We start from the raw sequence: 19934 nt of genomic DNA, 5'->3' as shown, positions 1-19934 counted from the left end.
ATTACTGACTACATGCAGTACCCATTTCTTAGGATGTGATTTGGAATAAGTTCTGCAAGTGAGATCTTTCATTGTGAAATGGAGCTAATTTTTCAGGTTAACCTTGTGCCATAATAGTAGCTGATTTGTTAATCGGAGGCAATGGTGAAAGCAAAGCATGACAGAAATCTTAAGAGAGCTCTAGACACAGCATGAAGCTTAAACCTCTAAAGGGCAAATTCAGACTACCCGAGTTACATATGTACGTCATTTATTTACTAGCATTGGCTTGAGACTAGACCTGATCAAACAAGCAAGCAGCCATTCTTGAGATACCAGCACCAGATAATGTACAAGCTCTGCAACGCTTTCTTGGTATGGTCAACTATTTAGGCATGTTTATACCAGACTTCAGTGATTTGACAGCACCTTTGAGAGAGCTACCATGTAAGAATGTTACATAGTCATGGTTGGAACATCACCAGAAAGCATTTGAAGACCTTAAGCAGAAAATTGCTACTCCACCTACATTAAGAATCTATGTCAAAAAACCAGTAACTCTTTCCTGCGATGCTTCAAAATTTGGTGTTGGTGCAGTTATTCTTCACGAGGGTAGACTAGTAGCCTATGCATATAGAACACTTACCCAAACTGAAACGCAATACGCTCAGATTGAAAAAGAACTTTTGGCAATAGTGTTTGCATGTTCCAAATTTCATGATTATATTCATGGTTGAGATACTCAGATTGAAACTGATCATCAACCTCTAGTTACTATCTTAAAGAAGCCTATGCGCATTCAGCTCCAGCAAGATTGCTTAAACTGCAAAAGTGCAACTTCAAAATGGTCTATACAAAAGGCAAATGTCTTTATCTGGCTGATACCTTATCCAGACTGCCCAGAAATACAATGGAACAGCTTGATTTCGATGAAATTTTTGATTTCGATGTCAAGGAATTTCTCTACAAGACTTGAAGAGCTAAGAAATCATACAAAGACTGATCCAATTTTCCAAAAGCTCAACCACTACATCAATGTTGGATGGCTGTCAAAGCAATCTAGTCTACCACCTGAAGTGCAACCCTACTTTCCTTACAGAGATGAGATGTTCATGGAATATAGCATTATTTTCAAAGGTCCTAAAATTGTTGTTCCTGCTTCCTTACAATACAAATACATTCAGATTTTGCATTGTGGTCATCCACATTCCGAAGCTACCAAAAGAAGGACGAGAGGACTAGTATTCTGGACTTCTCTAGCCAAAGACATTGATAGAGTACTTTCTTCTTATTCAGTATGAAATAGTACTAAACTGCATTTGCAAAAAAAAAAAAAAAACATTTCAGCAAAATCAAGTTCCTGAACTACTTTGGTCAACAGTAGCCACTGACATATTCGACTGGAACAATCAACATTACTTAGCACTGGTAGACACTTATTCAAACTGGTTTCAGATCGATTTACTACCTAACCTAAAGTCCATTACTGTTATCACACTGAAATGTCATTGCTCAGTCCATGGAAGTCCACAAAAGCTTATCTCTGACAATGGTACCCAATTTACAGATCAGTTGTTTCAGAAATTTGCGAGAGAAAGGGATTTTGTGCATGTTACTAGTAGTACAAAAAAACTGCAGTTAAATGGACTAGCTGAAAATGCAGTACAGAGTGCAAAGCAATTACTTGAGTAGTCAAAATGTGACAATTTGACCTTGACAAGTCTTTTTAAATTTACTCAGTCTCAGAAACATGCCCCGTGGCAATGTACTTGGTTCACCTGCTCAGAGACTTCTATCTAAGCAAACTAGAACATTGCCCATCAGTTCCAGTTTATTGAGGCCTAAAGCTAAAAACAACAAAGCAATCAAAGCCCAATTATTTAGAAAGTGTTCTTTCCAGAAGTCAAGCTATGACAAATTGAGCAGTTTTCTTCATCCGTTAAAAGGAGGAGACACAGTGAGGATATCAACGGTGAAAGGTTTCTACCAGATTGGTCAAGTAACAAATGTGTCTGAAGAGCCAAGATCCTATCTTGTGAAATCAGAGGGTGCGGAGTACAGGAGACATCGCAGACATCCACTTCCTGTATCAGAGCCGTTATCGCAGCAATGTTCCTATGATACAGGCTCTAAATCTCAGAGTGATTCAGACAATGTTCCTGTTCCAGAACGTGTCTGGATTCCCATGACCGTTTCTGATGATGTTCAGAATGTCCCTAGGGTTGAACATTCAGCAAAGACAATCCCAGTTGCTAAATCCAATTCCAATTTATATGTCATACGATTTGGTCACATTTCCAGACCCAGTGTGAGATACACAGCAACTTGGACGTAGTTTTGTGTGTGTGTTTTACACACTGAAGATGCCAGAGGGCGAAATTGGTCTGTGTCTCCTGTTCCCAGCTGGTGATTGCGGAGTAAGAGGCCTGGTTCAGACAGCAGCACTGCTTTCTGCTGTCTTTTGTCACTGTTTGAACATTCATTTGTGGATATATTTTGGAATAAATTAACTGGATTATTGTGGCACATTCTGGATTTATGCTGAATCACGCGTTTTTTTATGGCATTGAGTTTATAGTGCTGGATTACATGTGGAGAATGTGTGTGTGTGTGTGTGTGTGTGTGTGTGTGTGTGTATATATATATATATATATATATATATATATATATATATATATATATACACACACACACACACACACACACACATATATATATATATATATATATATATATACACACACACACATACACACATATATATATATATATATATATATATATATATATATATATATATATATATATATACACACACACACATATATATATATATATATATATATATATATATATATACACACACACACACACACACACATATATATATATTTTTTATATATATACATACACATACATAGTTTTGTATAATTGCATGATGGAAAATTACTTTGTACCTATAGCATGTTAGTCAATATTGTCAATGTCATTTCTCAAAGAGGGAGGATGTAGACTAATGTGTGTTGCACCTTTAAGAAGCATCTCTAACACCAGAACGTTCACATAAATGGCAGGCACATGCTAGCTACAGTGCCATTTTGTGTGTACAGCCAGAGTGTGAACATCTATGCAAGAGACAAATAGTTTGTATATATGTTTACGTTTGTAAAATATAAAGCTGCTTAAACAGAATCCATAATGATGTTCTACTTCATCCTGACTAGACAAGCGACACTGTTATAGGTGGAAGCTGTTCTAGGATGCAGTTGCAGGATTCAGTACTGTCAAAAAAAAGATTACTTAAGATTTAGCAGACATCAGCAAAGAATGATGAGAATTTTGGTTGAAATATGACAAAGGTTAGTGAATGTCTGAGTGAGAACATACATGTTGGAAAATACTCTGAAGGTCTCTAATGACACACGCACAGAATTAATGGAGTGGACAGGGCAGATAAGTGGTCCAAACAAGAACAGTCAGACCAAGTTGTCTTCACAGATAACTGACAAGAGTTTACTCTGCTCTATATTATACTGGCACACAGACCTGCATGCACGGTCTTCACATTGACTGGCGGAGCTTTTTTGTCTCCCAATGTTCCTGGAGGCTTTCCCTACTTTACAGAGGGCTACAACAATTTAGAAATGTCCAAGTTTTAGCTTGCCCTGGAACATAGACCAGATAAAAGTGCCAATACTAAACTAAGCAGAGTCATTTCACTTGTGACTCCCTTACCACTAGGAAGACAGCGAGAGGAAACAGTAAGCTACAACTCAGGGAAGTATTTATATTTGGGACGAAGGAGCATGGAATCTGAAACTGAATCAGAAAAATAATCCACAACAGGATGGGCCAATGCAAGAAAGAAGAAACTAACAGCATTACAAGGAACTAATGACTGGATAAAGTTCATACTGAAAGAAAAAAAAAATAAGAGACTGAGGTTTAGGCCATAGTGAGAAACAAATACAAAAGTATGTCATCAATCAAGATAACTTTAATTGGTATGCATCAGCAAATCACTGATTGTCGTGAAACTGACTGGTGATCACTTTCAAAGAGTTTGCTATTTCAGCAGCTGAAACTTTAGGGCCTTTATTGCCCCCAGTATCGCATTGCATTTGATGAAAAATCATTTTTTGTTTTATTGTCTCTTACAATTCATTGAACAAAGACATTTCACTTGTTCATTCACATGCAAGCCGGCACACAGATTACTTCAGTCTGATGTTTAACTTACAGAGAGTCACAATTACAACAAACTTATGGGCGCAAGTGCCATTATTTGTCACACTAGTAGTGTGTCTCCATTTATCTCATCATTAAGTTGCCTCAAAACTGTTACATTAAGAAATTAAGAAGGGAAAGCAGAGGACAATATTTCCATGGTAGGGGTGGGGTGGGGGGAAGCTTTTCGCAAACATATTGCTATTTAATGCATCATTGTTTGATGTACTGCATCCAGAGAAGTTATCTTGGCGGCATTCTCCTGCACCTCGACTTATGGTAAAGACTCACCAGTCCCACTGTCTCACTGTAGTTTCTCAAGCATCTGCATTGTTGTAATATTAACAGATTTTTAGGATTCTGTGAGTTCCTTGATGAATTTAGATGCATGTCAGAATAGCTTTAAGCTAATTGAACTAACAGGTCGAGCTCCACGTTTAACATATTATAGAGATTTTTAATTTTTCAAAATGCTGCAAAAGATTTTCCTGTACAATCAAAAAAAATGACAGGGTAACTCTTGGGTCTTCTTTTTCAAATGAGATTCTCCATTATTGTGCAATCTTTTCTGAAGTTAGGTGAGCACATTTGTTACACTGAGGAATTAAGATTGCAAGCTTACACTAACCCAGCTGATGTCCATTACCGTAAGGGTGTCTGTAAAAATCCCTGCTAATAAACTAAAACAAGTCACATAGATAAAACAATCTATAAAAAATACACGAAAAAAAATGACTAGGCTTGGGTTTTCACTGTGCGATTCCTTAAAAACTCTTGTGCTAGAGGGCTCATGAGATGTATGCAAATGAATCCATTAAGTGCACCCTGCGTTTAAGATAAGGGGATCTTACATACACAATCTTGGTGTAAAAGATAAAACTGGAGATCATGGTCAGAAAATTCATGTCTGTATTAAAAAACATAAAAATAAAGAAATAAAAATGAGAATTCTTCAATCGTAAAATCCCATGTGCTGTTACAGATCGCTTCGTCACACCTAACTTCTAACTATGGTAAGACATTAAGTGACCGTCTTTGGGAGTGATAAACAAGACTTCAATTAATAATCAGGTAAAATGGTCCCTTTTACCCTCAGTAATAGGCGTGATAGTGAAGCTTCCTTAGGTTTAGCACTCTGGTTAAGGATATGTCAGAGTTCAGTCCAGGGGCTCTGCTGACATTGAGCCTAATCTGCCATTCGAGTTCTCCTTTCTCCAAGTAATCATTTGTTGGTCCTTGGAACTCCTCTTTTTTGATCCTGTTCAAGATATGAAAGAGAAACTTATGTCCATGGGATTCCCCGAGATGCTCATCTAAAGAGTTGTTTTGAGTTTTGGTAATTGATATCATGCAGGTGTTGGGCTATTCTGGTTTTTAATTTGTTCAGTGTTTTTCCAACACAGAATGCTGCACACTTGGTGCACTGAGCCCAGTACACTATGCATTGTGTGTGGCAGTTCCTGTAGAACTTGCTGTGAAAGTTTTTCTTTGTATTCGGGCAGGTGAACTGGTTATTGTTACTTAGGCGTTTGCAGTAACCACACTTTTGTTTGTTGCGTGGGAATGTTTCTGGTCAATCTTTCAGGAGAAGCTCATCTTTGCTTCCATTCTCAAGAATTTGTTTTAGATTCTGGTTTTTCCTGATACTGAATTTTGGGACATCTGGCAAAAAAGTGGTGATGGATGGATTGTTGCTGATAATAGTCCAATTTTCATTAGTGATGTTTTTCAGGGTGTAGAAGTCCATGGAAAAGGTTAAGGTCATACAGAGTTCCTTGAGGGTGTCTTTCTGCTTTATCTTCCTTGGCTGTCCCAAGCCCAGGAACTTGGGGTCAGAGTGCTTGCTTTTGATTATGAGGTCCAGTGTGTTCTTGATGAGTTTTATGTTGTACCCTCTTTCTGAGAAATGGGATTTGATGACATTCTTCTGTAAGAAAGGGGTGCACGCTGTACCTATGGCACAGAAGATTGGCCCTCATGGGTTTTTGAAAGAGGTTGTGAATTCATCCATCTCCACCGCTCTGGATATTAAGTCCAGAAAAGTGGCTTCGCTTTTGTTGTAACTGTTAGTGAAATTGAGAAAGTCTGTAGACTTTCCAATGTAGTCGAAAAACTGTAGTAGCCTCTCTCCTGTGCTGTCCCAAATATTTATCACCTATATTTGTAGTAACAGCACATCTTTTTATAGTAGGGGAGTTGTAGATATGGTCCCTCTCCCATTTTTCCAGGGCTGTGTTGGCCAGGTTGGGTGCCATGGCTATCCCTTTTCATTGTCTGAAGCATTTTCTATTGAACTGAAAATAGTTATTTCATAAAAGGATTCAGTATCCTGTTCACCATTTCTATTTCATATCTATGGGTCATGTAGTTGCTTCCAGAGCCTCAGTAACTGCCCCTATTCAGTACTCGTGGGGTAGTACTGTGTACACAGCCTACACATAGACTGTGGCCATAATGGATTCTTTTTTAACTTGATTTTCTGATTTTTCGGAGCAGGTCACTTGTATCAAGCAAGAATGAGGGGTTACTCTCTGCCAGTGGTTTGATTAGCACTTCTAAGTAGATGGAGATCGGCATGTAGTACTTCCACCACTAGCGATAAGGAGGGTCATGGAAATTTTTGTGAGGCATCAGCATCCCAAAGAAATTCAGGAGCTTTGGACGTTCAACTGTAAAAGTCCAGAAGCCTTTGACTAATCAGTCCCTCTTCACTAAGGAAGAGAAGTTCTTCATTGACCTTTGGGTAGGCATCTCTAACTTTCTCGATGGGGCACTTCTCATAGTACATGTTGTTGTCCATTATGCCAAGGATCTTGCTATTGTAAGCATCGGTATCAGTCATTAGGATTCCACCAACTTTGTCAGCCTTTATAATTCTTTTCGCTCTGTACTAGCAGAGATTTTTCATTGCTTTGATTTCAATGGAGTTAAGGTTGAAGAATCTATTTTTGGTGGCTTTGTGAGTGCTTTTCTTACTTCAGCCTCACATTTGTATTCGAAGGCTGACACGCTCAGATGTGGGGACACACAGAAGCGGATAGGTTTGGCCCATTTCTCTCTTGGGTTGACTTCTTTATCATGGAAAAAGATTTTCAGGTTTACCTTCTGAAAAAACATTTTTTAGGTTAATTATAGATTGGATCATATCCTGTCTTTTGTGGGTAATAAATGTCAAACCTTTCCTGAGGATATCCATCTCTATTTTTGTAAGTTACTTCGCAGAATGATTCCACACCTTGTTACCTTTCCGTAACTGTTGGCTGATCTTTGGTCCGAAAGGTCCGTTTGAGGGACCCAGAGATGTTTTAGGTCCTTTTTTCCTTATCATGATCTGTCTCTGCTTTGGTTATTTTTGACTGGGGTGATTCTCAGTCTTGAGTGGTATCTCTCTCTGGTGTGGATATTTGCTGGCATCCGATTCCTCGTGTGGGGCCTTTGATGAGCATATGGGGTCTTGGTGATAGACATGAATCCTTGCCATGCTAAAAAATCTGACTGGTGACCTGTCAAGAGGTTCCTTGTTGTTCATTGTTGGAATCAGAGGGTGGTGGGGTGCTGGCTGTGCCTGTATTGTTGCTGGGTCTGTTCCTCATGTCTGTAACAACATGATGGGGTTTATGTCCTGTTGGGAATCGTGGAAATGTCCTTTGATCTTGTATTGAATCCCTGTATAGCTTTTCCTGTTTCTTCTGTCTGAAGTTGTGGTCCAGGGTTTGTGGTTTTTCAATGATTGAGTCGATTTTTGTTTTAACATCTGTTAAGTTGTGGATCCTCTGATCTAAATGGTTCAGATCCTCGTGGAGTTTTTCTGGCTGGGACGTACTGTGGGCTAGTAGTACCTTTATTTATGCCAGTGTCACACTCTAGGTACAAAATTCCACACATTTAGACCAGCTACTACATAGAGACTAAAGGTAGAGGTGTCTCTATTTACATCAAAAATATATACCTCAAGGCTGGTCAAACAGGACAATGCACTTGAGCTGCTCCATGTTGAAATCACCATAGGCAAAATCCAGTATCACTTCCTTGCCAGCTATAGGTCTCTCTCTGACCCAGGAAACCCATACCATGCATTTAAATGTATTAGAAACACTAACCATCCAACCCAATACCACATTCATGGGTGACTTTAATTACTCCACTATTAATTGGGAATCCTATATGACAACAAACATACAGGCACAGACATTGCTGTATTTTGTAAACACAAACGCCCTGAATCACATAGCCAATACACCAACCAGGGTACAGCTATACTGGATCTGGTCCTCACTAATATGGGAGAGTGCTGCACACCCCCTACTGTAATGTCTTCCCTGGTAAGGTCAGACCACAAAATGGTCTCCTTTGAAGTAAAAGTAAAATCTGGACCCTCAGCTAAACCTGGAATATTCAAGAACTACTCTAAGGCTAACCTCCTGCTATTAAGTGAGAACCTGGCAAAATTTCAAGTCTCCTAAACCCAGAGAACACTGCTGTCTATGCAGAACTTTTCACAAAAACCCTGTACAACTATGTTAATAGCTGCAAAGAGGCATCTGTACCCACCTAGAAGTACAGAACTAATCCAAAAAACAAGCCACCCTGGTAGACTCACAAAATGAAAAGGCTGTATAACAGAAGGAAGAAAATCATGGCAAAAATTAGGAGGTGCACACTGCAGGATAAAAGCACTCTCTTCAAACTAAACAAACATCTCAGAGGACAAATACAGTCTACCAACGCCATATCTGAGGTGAAACCTAGCCTCCCAGGCCAAGGACAGCCACAAGGCATCCTTTAGCTATGTCCGCAACTTAAAGGCAGTATACAATTGTGTGCAGAGCTCATTGTAAATGGAGCCACCTATACTGAGCCAGAATATATAGCAAACCTTCTGGCTGATAAATTCAGCTCCAACTTTACTCCTCTCTCCCCCTCAAGAAATACCATCTAAAATAACCCCCCCCCTGCTATCACTAGGGAACAGGTCCTTAATTCTCTCTCCAAGGCCAAGAGCATTGCATCAATGGGCCCAGACAATATCTCAGGACACCTTCTAAATAGAATGAAACACGACCTATCAGGGCTTCTGAAATTGCTATTTAACTATAGCTTCCAAAAAGGCTTTGTCTCACATGAATGGAGAACACCAACAGTCATCCCTCTCTACACAAAGGTGGGCCATGTACAGACCCTGGAAACCACAGACCTACAAGTCTCACTAGTCTTGTATGTAAAGCCATGGAAAGAATTATCATGGAAATGATCAATAGTGATAAAGTTAACCTCCTGACACTGGACCCAACCCGGTTTGGTTTTGGCAAGGACAGATCATGGCTACTCAGCCTAGTGTACTTCTTTGAGAAGGTCAACAAAGCAATGGATTAGAGCTAAATGGTTCACACTGACTACCTTGATCTGGCCAAGGGACTGGACACAATACCCCACTCGGGCATTGTTGACCAACTCAAAAGCTTAGGTACAAACACATAGGTCACCCATTGGATAGCCAACTAGCTCACAGACAGGACCCCAGGAAGTTAGAATTGGGGAGTCCACCTTTACAAAGACGCCAGTCAAGTGGAGTCTCTCAAGGATCAGTCTCTGGACCATTTCTTTCTGGCATTTACGTCTCTAAAGTCAAGGCCAAGATCAGTGGTATCTGGCTGACTAAATTTGCAGATGACTGCAAATTAATAACTATCATCGAATACCACACTGACACAAATGCTCTCCAGGAGGGGATGATGAAGACAATCAACCGGTGTCAGAGCATGGACTAAAACTAAATGCCAAGAAATGCATAATAGTACCCTTCGGGACGTCATCCACCCCTGCTAACTATCATTGATAACACACCCCTTGGAGCTGACCCTGTAGTCAGGGACTTAGGGACACACACAGATAGTAATCTAGCCTTTGAACATCATGTCTCTACAGCAGTGAGGAAATCCTTATATGTTGCACAACTTATAAACAAAGGTATGACATCTAAGTCCAAGGAGGTCATTGTTCCAATGTATTTGGCATTCATCAGACCTATCATAGAGTTCAATGCCCCCTTTGGTATGTACATAACTAGGCATATTCAAAAATTGGAATGTCTACAGAGGTTCCTCACTAAAAAAATACAAGTCTCAAGTAAAATATCCTATGCAGACTGCCTCCAAACTCTATCCCTGTATTCTGTCTCCTATAGGCTTTGAGGGGAGATCTATGCCTGACATACAGGGCATTATCAGACCCCAGTCGGATGGACATCCTGCATATCTGCAAAACAAACAGCACCAGGATTATCCATTCTAAAGACTTAAACCTTCTCTGTGACATAAATAGGACCTGCTGGATAGACAGGTATGTATCCCAGAGATTACCCAGTCTCTGGAACAGGCTCCCCATCCATGTGAAGCAGAGTTCCTCCCTAACCCAATTCAAGTGCAACCTAGACAGCTGGATGGGTATAACAGGAAATCCATCCCTGGTTTGGCACCTATCTCTCTAATGGACACAGGCAGCCTGTAAATGTTTCATCTCCCAGGCCCTAGCTTGTAAATGTTTCATCTTCCAAGACCCTACTTACACTTATCAAGGGTATCAGAACTTATCAGATATTTAGGATGCATGCCTAGGCTTAAAAAGGCCCTTGTGGTCACTAGCATAGTAAACACCTATAAACCTATAAATTAAAATCAAATTAAGTCTCTAGACTACTTGAGGAAATGCTGTTAGCCTCCTGCCAGTATTAGGTGATGTGGCTGTGCTTCATGATGATCTCTTTTGGCAAGAAACTTAGTAAAAATCTACAAAGCTCTTAGGTAATCAACAGTAGCTGCTGTGGTTGATGACTGTGACTCCTGAAAAGAAATCAGTTAATCTTTCAGCAGTATCAAGTGAGGTTATAGTCCCACTTCTGACCTGGACTTGAAAACATTCCATGTTCACCCTGTTTTGCTACCAAGGCACAAAGGACAGTGAATACTAGCAAATCAGGACTAGTTTAAAAAAAAAACAAAAAACTACAAATTACCTGGAAATACTGCTTCGATGTACCACGTAGCTACACCATAAATAAATGCATCGAAAAGCAACATCAAAATTGAAGTTATGAAAGTGTAGGAGTCGCCCTCTACTGGACTGGAAGCCATATTATACCACTGTATGCCAACACCCTGCTCTTCATAAAGAGAAAGATATTCACAGCCAAAACCAAAGGCAACTGGTGACAGTAAGCTCTAAAGCACAAGAAAAAGAACATAAAATATAATAAATTTGCTGCTGTGCTGCAATTTAGTCAAGTAACTTTCTGAATTGCAGTTTTTTTCCATAAAAATACTTTCTTCAAATCATTGTCACTATTCGTACAATTAGACAATCGTGCCTTTTACAGGGCAAATTGAGTCAGCATGCGGTGAAATCAAACACAGAGGCAGCAGAAACATGGGAACCATCTCTCTCAAATGTCCAGATTTTCCACTAATATTTTGATTTGTTCCTCAAAGTTTGTGGTTTTCTGGAAAATTGCTAAGGAATGAAGTCACTAAACACTGACAGTCACTTGAGTTTCAGAATATATATTGTTGCTATTGTTATTGTATCTTTCGGCTTTTCCTGGTTAGGGGTTGCCACAGCGGAACTCCAGTCCGCTAATGATTGGCAGTAGAGTTTTACGTGCTAAGTTGCCGGCCCTGAGGCACAACCTTCAACGATGGGACGCCCATGCACGCATGTCTCCACACAGAAGACGCTCTAGCTGAGAATCGAACAGGACGTCTTACTCTGAGGCGACAACACTACCGCAGCACCACCACCGCAGTATACCCTTCAGAAAATGCATGATAATGCAAGAACTGTTCTATCAACTTTCGAAATTTATAAGAGCAATATTCAAGAAATGTCCCTATTTTGGTGCCTTTGCCCACTCCCATTATTTCTGGCCTTGTCCAGAATTCTTGGTCTAAGAGGATAAGAGGCATGATAAGAACATTTCAGAGTAAGGAACCACATTCCCCTTTGTTGTATGTAAATACAGTATTGTCATTACACTTCTTTTATCAGATTGTGGTAATTTTGATTCCTTCTTTATTACAAATATCAGTGATGCACCAAATACATCAGCTAGCCAGTAACACCATATATACCAATGGCTTTCTTACTCTCTCTCAGCAGGGTCTATGAAATAAAATGTTAAGAGAAACTCTGATCAGACTACTGCTCATCACAATAGCTAAATATTTAAAAAAGGTCAAACATTCACTCTTCAAAACCAGTAAAGAAGATCAATCTTGTTAGTTCAATAAACATTAAAATATGCTCTGTAAAAAATATTAAGAAAGCTTTTTAACTATTTCCTACCTTAAGACAAAATGGCCTGTAGCTACTCTGTTGAATGCCAGTTTTTTGCTTATAAACAGTACTTCTCAGCCCTTTTTATTCATTTTACCCATAAGTAATGCACTCTATTAAAAAAAACAATGTAAACTTACAGCAAATATGCGCAAAGAGTAGGTGATGTAATCTCTCCAGGCTACACACAGCACATATGGGAGGTACAAGCAGAAGTAGATGATGCCACCACATGCTGATGCTAGATTGGCTCGGGAGAAGAAAGTGGTGATGAGGAAGCACTGCATAATGGTGGCTACAGCAAATGTGGACAGGAAGACAAAGATGACAGCAGTATCACTGTAGGGCAGAATGTCACCTTTCTGTAGAAAAAAACAAAAAAAATTACGATTACTGCTGTGCAGTCTCCCTCAAGAATTTGATTTTACTCTGCATACACATTTCTGATATGTATTTCACAGAACCCTTGGAACCATATAATCACTGAACTGTAGCATACAGATAACACAATAAGTCGGTCACAAGCCCCTGATGTTCAAAACAGGAAAAGCAAAAACTAGCCAAAGTTTCTGAAGCTTTACTCAGACTGGTGTGTGTGTGTGCGACTCAAACTTTAGCATGTCGTGCAACATATCACATTACATCACCGATAACTATCAATACTGCTCTACAATATGATTGCCCAGACTGCAAAACAAGAAGAAAGCAGACAAACCAAAAAACATCTGCTTATCCTGAGGAGGATGGGTATTAATCCCATGGACTAGTGACACCATCGGCTGCAGTATTACAGAAATCAGCATGTGGGGAATAAAGAAGGGAACCACAGAGGTGGTTCAGCAAGTAACAAGCACCTCTAGTTAAACTCCAAAGGTCAACTCCTTAACAGTCAATGTGGCATGAAATGTAGCACCAGTCAGACGCATAAAAAGGAAGAGAAACGGACCTTTGAATCTTCGATATCAGTGAACATCCTGCAAAACCTACAACAACAACATTATTACAGCTCTGTAAGGAAGTGAGAGGGTAATAGGCAACTAAGACCTTTCCCCTCCAGCAGCGAAAGTATAACATCTTCAGACACCTGAGAGTAAGGCCTCCAAGACATTCTTCTCAGTATTATTTGCCAATAAAACTATTCTTATAGGACAACCTTTTCAAACTACGCAACACAAAAATGTATAACTTTCTGCACGCTACAACTCTACACTTCTTATACAACTACTAAGTTTCATTTGAGGAGGATTAAGGATAGTTTTGTAAATCCCAATTCTTCAAGCATGCTTTGTGCTAAAAGTAACATCAGCTGCCTCTGGCACCTGAAGGTCACAGAGAAATACAAACTTGCAATGATCTGAAGAATGTTGAAAATTCAAACGATTAAAAGCATAATCGCAAAACCTGGGTTTGACATAACAACCAACTCCCATTTCTTTTGTGGTATTCCACACTTGTTTGCATTTTAGTCCATGCAATATTGGTCCCTATATCCATTACACAGACAAATTATACAATCATAGCTGCAGTCCTTCCCACTGGCCTGTAGAAACGTATATGGGCTGCCTTCACAAGAAGGCAGTACATTTCTTTACTACAGAAGAAATAAACACCTGCTACAAGTCTGCCAGTCTTCTCTTGGTTACAACATGGCACTCTGTGTACTGTATACAAGTTCTGTTGTCCAGTGTAATAGAATAAATGGCTCTAACCAAGATACATCACCAGCAAGTTCATGCTTATTCAACATGGGACAGTCAAAGGCATTCAGTAAGGTTAATATAGCATTCAGAAGGATAAACAGCATTTTGCAAAGTGGAAAAAGAACAACTTGCCTTTAAAATAAAAAGCAGCAATGCTGAGCTAATGAGAAAAGGTAGGAAGCTAGTGATGAACCAGCTAAGCCACAGGATGCCACCGCTCAGACCCATCATCTTCATAGTCTCCTTCAGCCTAGTTTCCTTTTCATGAACCACTCCTTTAATGATCATTGCCACGGAGTAAATCCAGGCCAAGGTCAAGAACAGAGGCAGTGATCGATTCAAGACCCGAAGAAAACTACAACAAACAAAATTACAAAAATTGAATCCAACTGACCAAAAGGCAGCCTATCATCACATGGCAGTACACTTGACATTCAGTATGATCTGTACAATGAAACACTTATTAAATGTATAAGACTGCTAGAGAAAAATGTCAAATAGCACACCTGAGTGGACAGAAAAAGCTATGGGTTCAATGAAAGCAAATGTCATTCCCCCCCTGGCATAGGTTACCAGTGATGTCCCAATGGACATGCTATGGCCCATTTTGAAGGCAAAACTTTAGCTGGTGGAAGATGCTCAGAAGTAGATCACTAAGACAGAGAACTAAAAGTGACAAGACATACTATAAAAAGAAATTGGGGACATTTCTACAAATCAAAAGTCTACCAAGTACTGTAAAGGGGATTAGAAATTAGAGGGTATAAGTAACATGCTGAGCAGGAGATATGACTGGGAAATGGGACAACCAGTTCTAAACAGGTTGTTATTAAGGAAGAGTCAGGATTAAAGTCCAAGGAGAGGTACCTGCACAGAGGATTGGACTTGCTTGATCTAATGGCCTATTAGATTCTTTAAAAGAAAGCAATAAAAACTAATCCAAAAGGATTTCTCAAAACAGTCATCTGAAACAAAAGACTAAACGGCAAGGTTAAACTGTTGTGAAACAAAAATGATACAAATAACACACATACTGCAGGGTGGTAGAGCCACACTTGCACTCCCACAACCTTAAGGGATGTGAGGCAAAGTCCTCATAATGGGGATGCGGGCAACTTTCTTGTATTGCATATTTCAGTTCCCCTACATTTGGGCAAGTGTAAAAATCAAGGAGTTCAAATGAGCTGATTTTCAATTCCTCAAAATGCAACTCCCTGGCTGCTGTTCTCTATAGGGGACCAATGCAAGCATGATTTATAATTACAGTCACACCAGCAGTGATTCAAAGGTTTTGAGCTTTTCTTTTTTTTCCCTCCTCTGTTGACTACAAGTAAGGAGAGCATATAAATGTGCAGACAAGCTAATCCCCTGCAAAAAATGCTTTTTAAATTTTAATTTAATCTGGCGGCAGCTTCAACCTTTTTGTTTCATCTAGTTGAAAGTGTAACCAGTTTTCTTTCGATAATGAGAACAGGACACCTCATTTTATTTGTTAGTGTTTTTGTCTTCTACCCTTTGATATTTTCATATGTTTAACTATTTCACAATCATTTGTGATGCAGTATAATGCTGTTATTTCAAAATATGACTGAGAATTATGCTGGAATATATATCCATATTTAATTACATATGCATCATTTTGTTCATGTGTGTATGTGGATGTATGTGTGTGTTTGTGCATGCATGCACGTCATGGCTAGCCACTCGGTGTAAAACTTGGCTCTGGGCAATTTGGTCACTAACTATTATTGCCAAAAATGTGCATCGTTATTTGCTGATAATGGTTTGAGGACGCAGTCTAATCTGGCCTGGAACAGAGATCCATGATAATAGTAGGACGTGTCTAGGTGCCCTTAATGATCACTGTGTGCCCTCCATAAAACTCAGAAACCTTGGGATAATGTGCTGCTCGCTGTCTGATGTCCAGTTGCCCAGTCTGCTTTACCTATGATAGCGCTGTTGCACAAAAACCGAATGTAAAACCAGTCAACCTGCCAAATATGAAATAAGCACTGCTACCCTGCAGAGAGGTTCACTGACAGGGCACAACTTGGAAGTGGATGACATAGGTTCACGGGTAATGATGGCAAGGAGGAGAGAAGGTGGAAGAGCAGAGCAGAAAAGCCACTTAGCGTGGGATCCAGCGTCTACTGCTCAGTGAGGACAGAATAGTAAGGATGTGGAATGGTGAGAAGTATTTCTTCTTAGTCTGGTCCTCCTTTTCTGTCTCCCACTTTTTCTTGCACTTAACCTTCTAAAGACAGTGAGGGATGTAATCACAATTAATGATGGACTCCTGACAATCAGTCTCCAGTGTAAAGATAGGACAGTATTCATAACCTCAGCCTAAACCTCACAGCAGGTGATTGTGAGGAAAGGCATGAACTCAGGCAGCAGTTGCAGGACCTAACAGATAAAGTATGACAACATGAATTGGTATTGATAATGGGGGACCTGAATGCTTATATCAAGATAGAACAGGCTATGAGGGCTGCCTGGCTCTATTACGGGCGGGGTAAAAGGAATAAAGGAGAACAGGCAATTCTAGACCTCTGTATGGCAAATGGCTTGACGGGAGACAACACATGATTTCAGCAATAGAGACATTCACTAGTTTACATACAGCAGTGGCCAACATGCAACTCAGGCAGATAAACTCCTAGTAAGGAAAGGGCAATGGAGTAGAATCAGAGATTGCAAAGTCATCCTGAGTGAGACAAATGCCCCACAGTATAAAATACTAGTGCCCACAAGCAGTGGTCAGAAAAGACCAAGCTCAAGAGAGACTAGGCTGAAGACCTGGAAGTTGACTCGAATAAAAGCTCAAGAGTTTAGGGAAATATTCAGGGCTCTAGCACTTAAGGAAGGCAAAAAATGGCAGCATCTCAAAAGAGCATGTGTGAGGACTACATAGAGCACAGATATGCAGCTGAGCTAGGTATGAAAATAAGGTAGACAAATGTGGTGGAATGCAGAAGTCCAGGAAGTTATTAAAAGAAATGAGAAGTGCTGGAAAAAGAGACAGAAAAGTTGGACAAGGCTAAGAAGAAATGCTGACTGGCTAATAAAGTAGGTAAGACAGAAGTCAAAATAGGAAAGATCAGGGCATCAATGGCACTCTACCAGCTTCTGAAAAACAATTCACCAGATGGCACAAAAGCTATCAGGCTGCAAAACAAAGATGGAATGATAAAGAAGATGGTCACCAGAAACTATAAAGGATTCCAGTAACTACTTAACATCAAAGGGAGATGGAAGGTGTACTTACAGCAGCTTCAGAGTAAAAAAAAAAAAAAGCTGTTCTCACCCATACACCAGCATATGGTGAAAGAGTAAGAGCCCATCACAGGAGAAGTAAGAACAGCATTTAGGAAAATTAAGTCAGGGAAAGCAGCAGGCTCAGATGAGATCACAGCAAATGTAATAAAAAATGTTGGTTGAGTTAAGGAAGAAATGGCTCCTGAGAGTACTCAAAGCAGTATAGAGAGAAAGGCACATACCAGATGACTAGAGAATAACCATTCTAGTGTTAGTGTACAAGAACAAAGGGGACATTCACAACTGTGGGCAGTACAGGGGTATCAAACCCTTATCATGGTACATGAAAGTGCTGGAGATGGTGACTGACAAATGAATATGCAGAACAGTAGAAAGCAAGATCAGAGGTGAACAGTTTGGATTCAGATCAGGATGCAGCACAACCGATTTGATGGTTGCAGTGACACAGATTGAGAAGACAGAGATGAGTAAATAGTCCAAATGAGCATTCCTAGACTTGGGGAAAGCATGCGACAAGGTCCCAAGAAAGCTAATTTAGGCAGTCCTGTGATGGTTTGAAGTCCTAGAAACATTGGCAGCATTAGTGGAGAATGTGTACAAGCACCCACTGACATAAGTACAAACAGTGTTCAGATGCACAAATGGATTCCTGGAGAGAATGAATATGCACCAGGGTTCTGCTCTGAGCCCACTGTTGTTCATAGTGATGCTGGATTACATTAGCAAACAGGTCAGAGGGGGGCAGATTAACAAACTGCTCCATGTAATGATGAAACGTTACAAGAAAACTCTGAACAAGTACTTCAACAAATGCTTAAGAGAATGGAATGCAAAAGTCAGGCATATGAGAAGAAACAAAGTACAGACAAGATAGTTGTCATGGCAGCAAATGGGGGAATCAGAATCTGCAAAAATATGAGATAGAATGGAAAACATTGGAAAAGGTGAACAAGCTTGAAGTATCTAGGAAAGGTGATTGAGGAGAAAGAAAGCCTTGATTGAGGAGGTCAAACCTAGAATCAGATGGTCTGCAGGCAACTGGCAGTGTCAGCAGTAGTTTGTGACAGAAGAAAAAAAATCACAAAATTGTTGACTGAAAAGTCTGTGAAGGATGTTATAAAGCACTGATAATGTCTGGTGGTCTGCACAACTGGATTTCCAGATGCCTTGGCAGACTGCATGCTCAGAAAAGATGCTTGGTAGAATCAATAGCCTTAACAGTTCCTGCACATCACTGAATATTAATTGGGGGAAATCATTAAACAAAAAAGAGAAATAGTATGGGATAAAGTTGCTGAACTGTTCATCGCTTCTGCTGGGAGTCACTAAAATCTCAGAAGCAAGTATGGAAATTAGAGGAAAAAAATGGGAACCCATTCCACAACCACTTATGAAAGCCATTCTCCCAGGGACTCCGGGTACAATCTGGATCTCAACTAGTATAGCAGACGTTGGAACCATGGACTCTCAGCATTAAGCAGGAAAATACACACACACACGCACACACACACACACACGCACACACACACGCACGCACATGCGCACACAAAAACTTGTTCTATTTAAGAAACATTTTGTGTACAAAGGGTGGCAAGAAAGTAGTCCAAATACAGGTAGTGTAAGGACAGAATAAACTCTTGGGGTACACTGGACTGGAGCATGCATGAGATTTATACAAGTTATGAAGAAAAAATACAAAGATGATAAACGACCAACACTGCACCTTTCCTCACTTAATATTTCTATTTCGGGATTTTTTTTTTTTTTTGTAATTTCTGAGGTATCGCTGTAGAAAGTACAGCTGTGTAAAATCTTACCATAATGGTAGATGGCCTTCTCTTCACTGTTGCAGTATTCATTACAATAGGGATCCCCTGCCAAGGGTGGCCCGACATCCAGCAAGTATACCAAAGCTTTTAGGTTGCTTTAAGGTACGCATGTAACATGTATGCTTTTCGCATAGTGTAGGGCATAAAGACGACATCCGGGCGTACCATCCTCAGAACTGAGAGCCCCAGTAGGAACAACAGTCCAAGAAAAAGAAAGGTAATCAATATATGTAAGACAGAAATGGACCATGGGGTGGAGGGAGGGAGGGAATACTGCAACAGTAAAAGAGAAGGACATCTACCATTATAAGATTTTACACAACTGTATTATGTCCTATCAATTCACTGTTGCAGTATTCATTACAATAGGAAAAGTGCCAAACTGAATAAGAGAGAGGGAGGAGGAAGGATCTGCAGAGCTCTCTAGGAAGCTATGAAGGATGGCCTTAGCAAAACCAGCTCTAGCTCTGGAAATCCCATCCAACTTGTAGTGTTTGGCAAATGTATGCACAGAAGTCCAGGTAGCTACCTCAAGAATAGAGTTAGTATCCAAACTCTTGAAAAAGCACCAGAAGAAGCCACAGCCCTAGCA

The 19934-nt window shown here is 40.0% G+C and overlaps 1 protein-coding gene across 1 annotated transcript in view; it reads right to left on the bottom strand.

Annotated features, from left to right (window-relative positions):
* ABCA7 (ATP binding cassette subfamily A member 7) overlaps nucleotides 1-19934 on the bottom strand; it is an 882362-nt gene that overhangs the window by 525991 nt on the left and 336437 nt on the right. The window contains exons 14-16 of the mRNA XM_044053819.1: nucleotides 14367-14589; nucleotides 12675-12896; nucleotides 11219-11423 (exon numbers count right to left, since the gene is read on the bottom strand). Coding sequence (XP_043909754.1) covers nucleotides 11219-11423; nucleotides 12675-12896; nucleotides 14367-14589 — 650 coding nt within the window. The remainder of the gene's footprint in view (nucleotides 1-11218; nucleotides 11424-12674; nucleotides 12897-14366; nucleotides 14590-19934) is intronic.

The sequence above is a fragment of the Protopterus annectens genome, chromosome 13.part0, assembly GCF_019279795.1.
Source record: "Protopterus annectens isolate FY-2018-M chromosome 13.part0, PAN1.0, whole genome shotgun sequence".
Lineage (NCBI taxonomy): Eukaryota > Metazoa > Chordata > Ceratodontiformes > Protopteridae > Protopterus > Protopterus annectens.
Note: the sequence above shows the minus strand (reverse complement) of the source record. Positions and strands in the feature narration are given on the sequence as shown.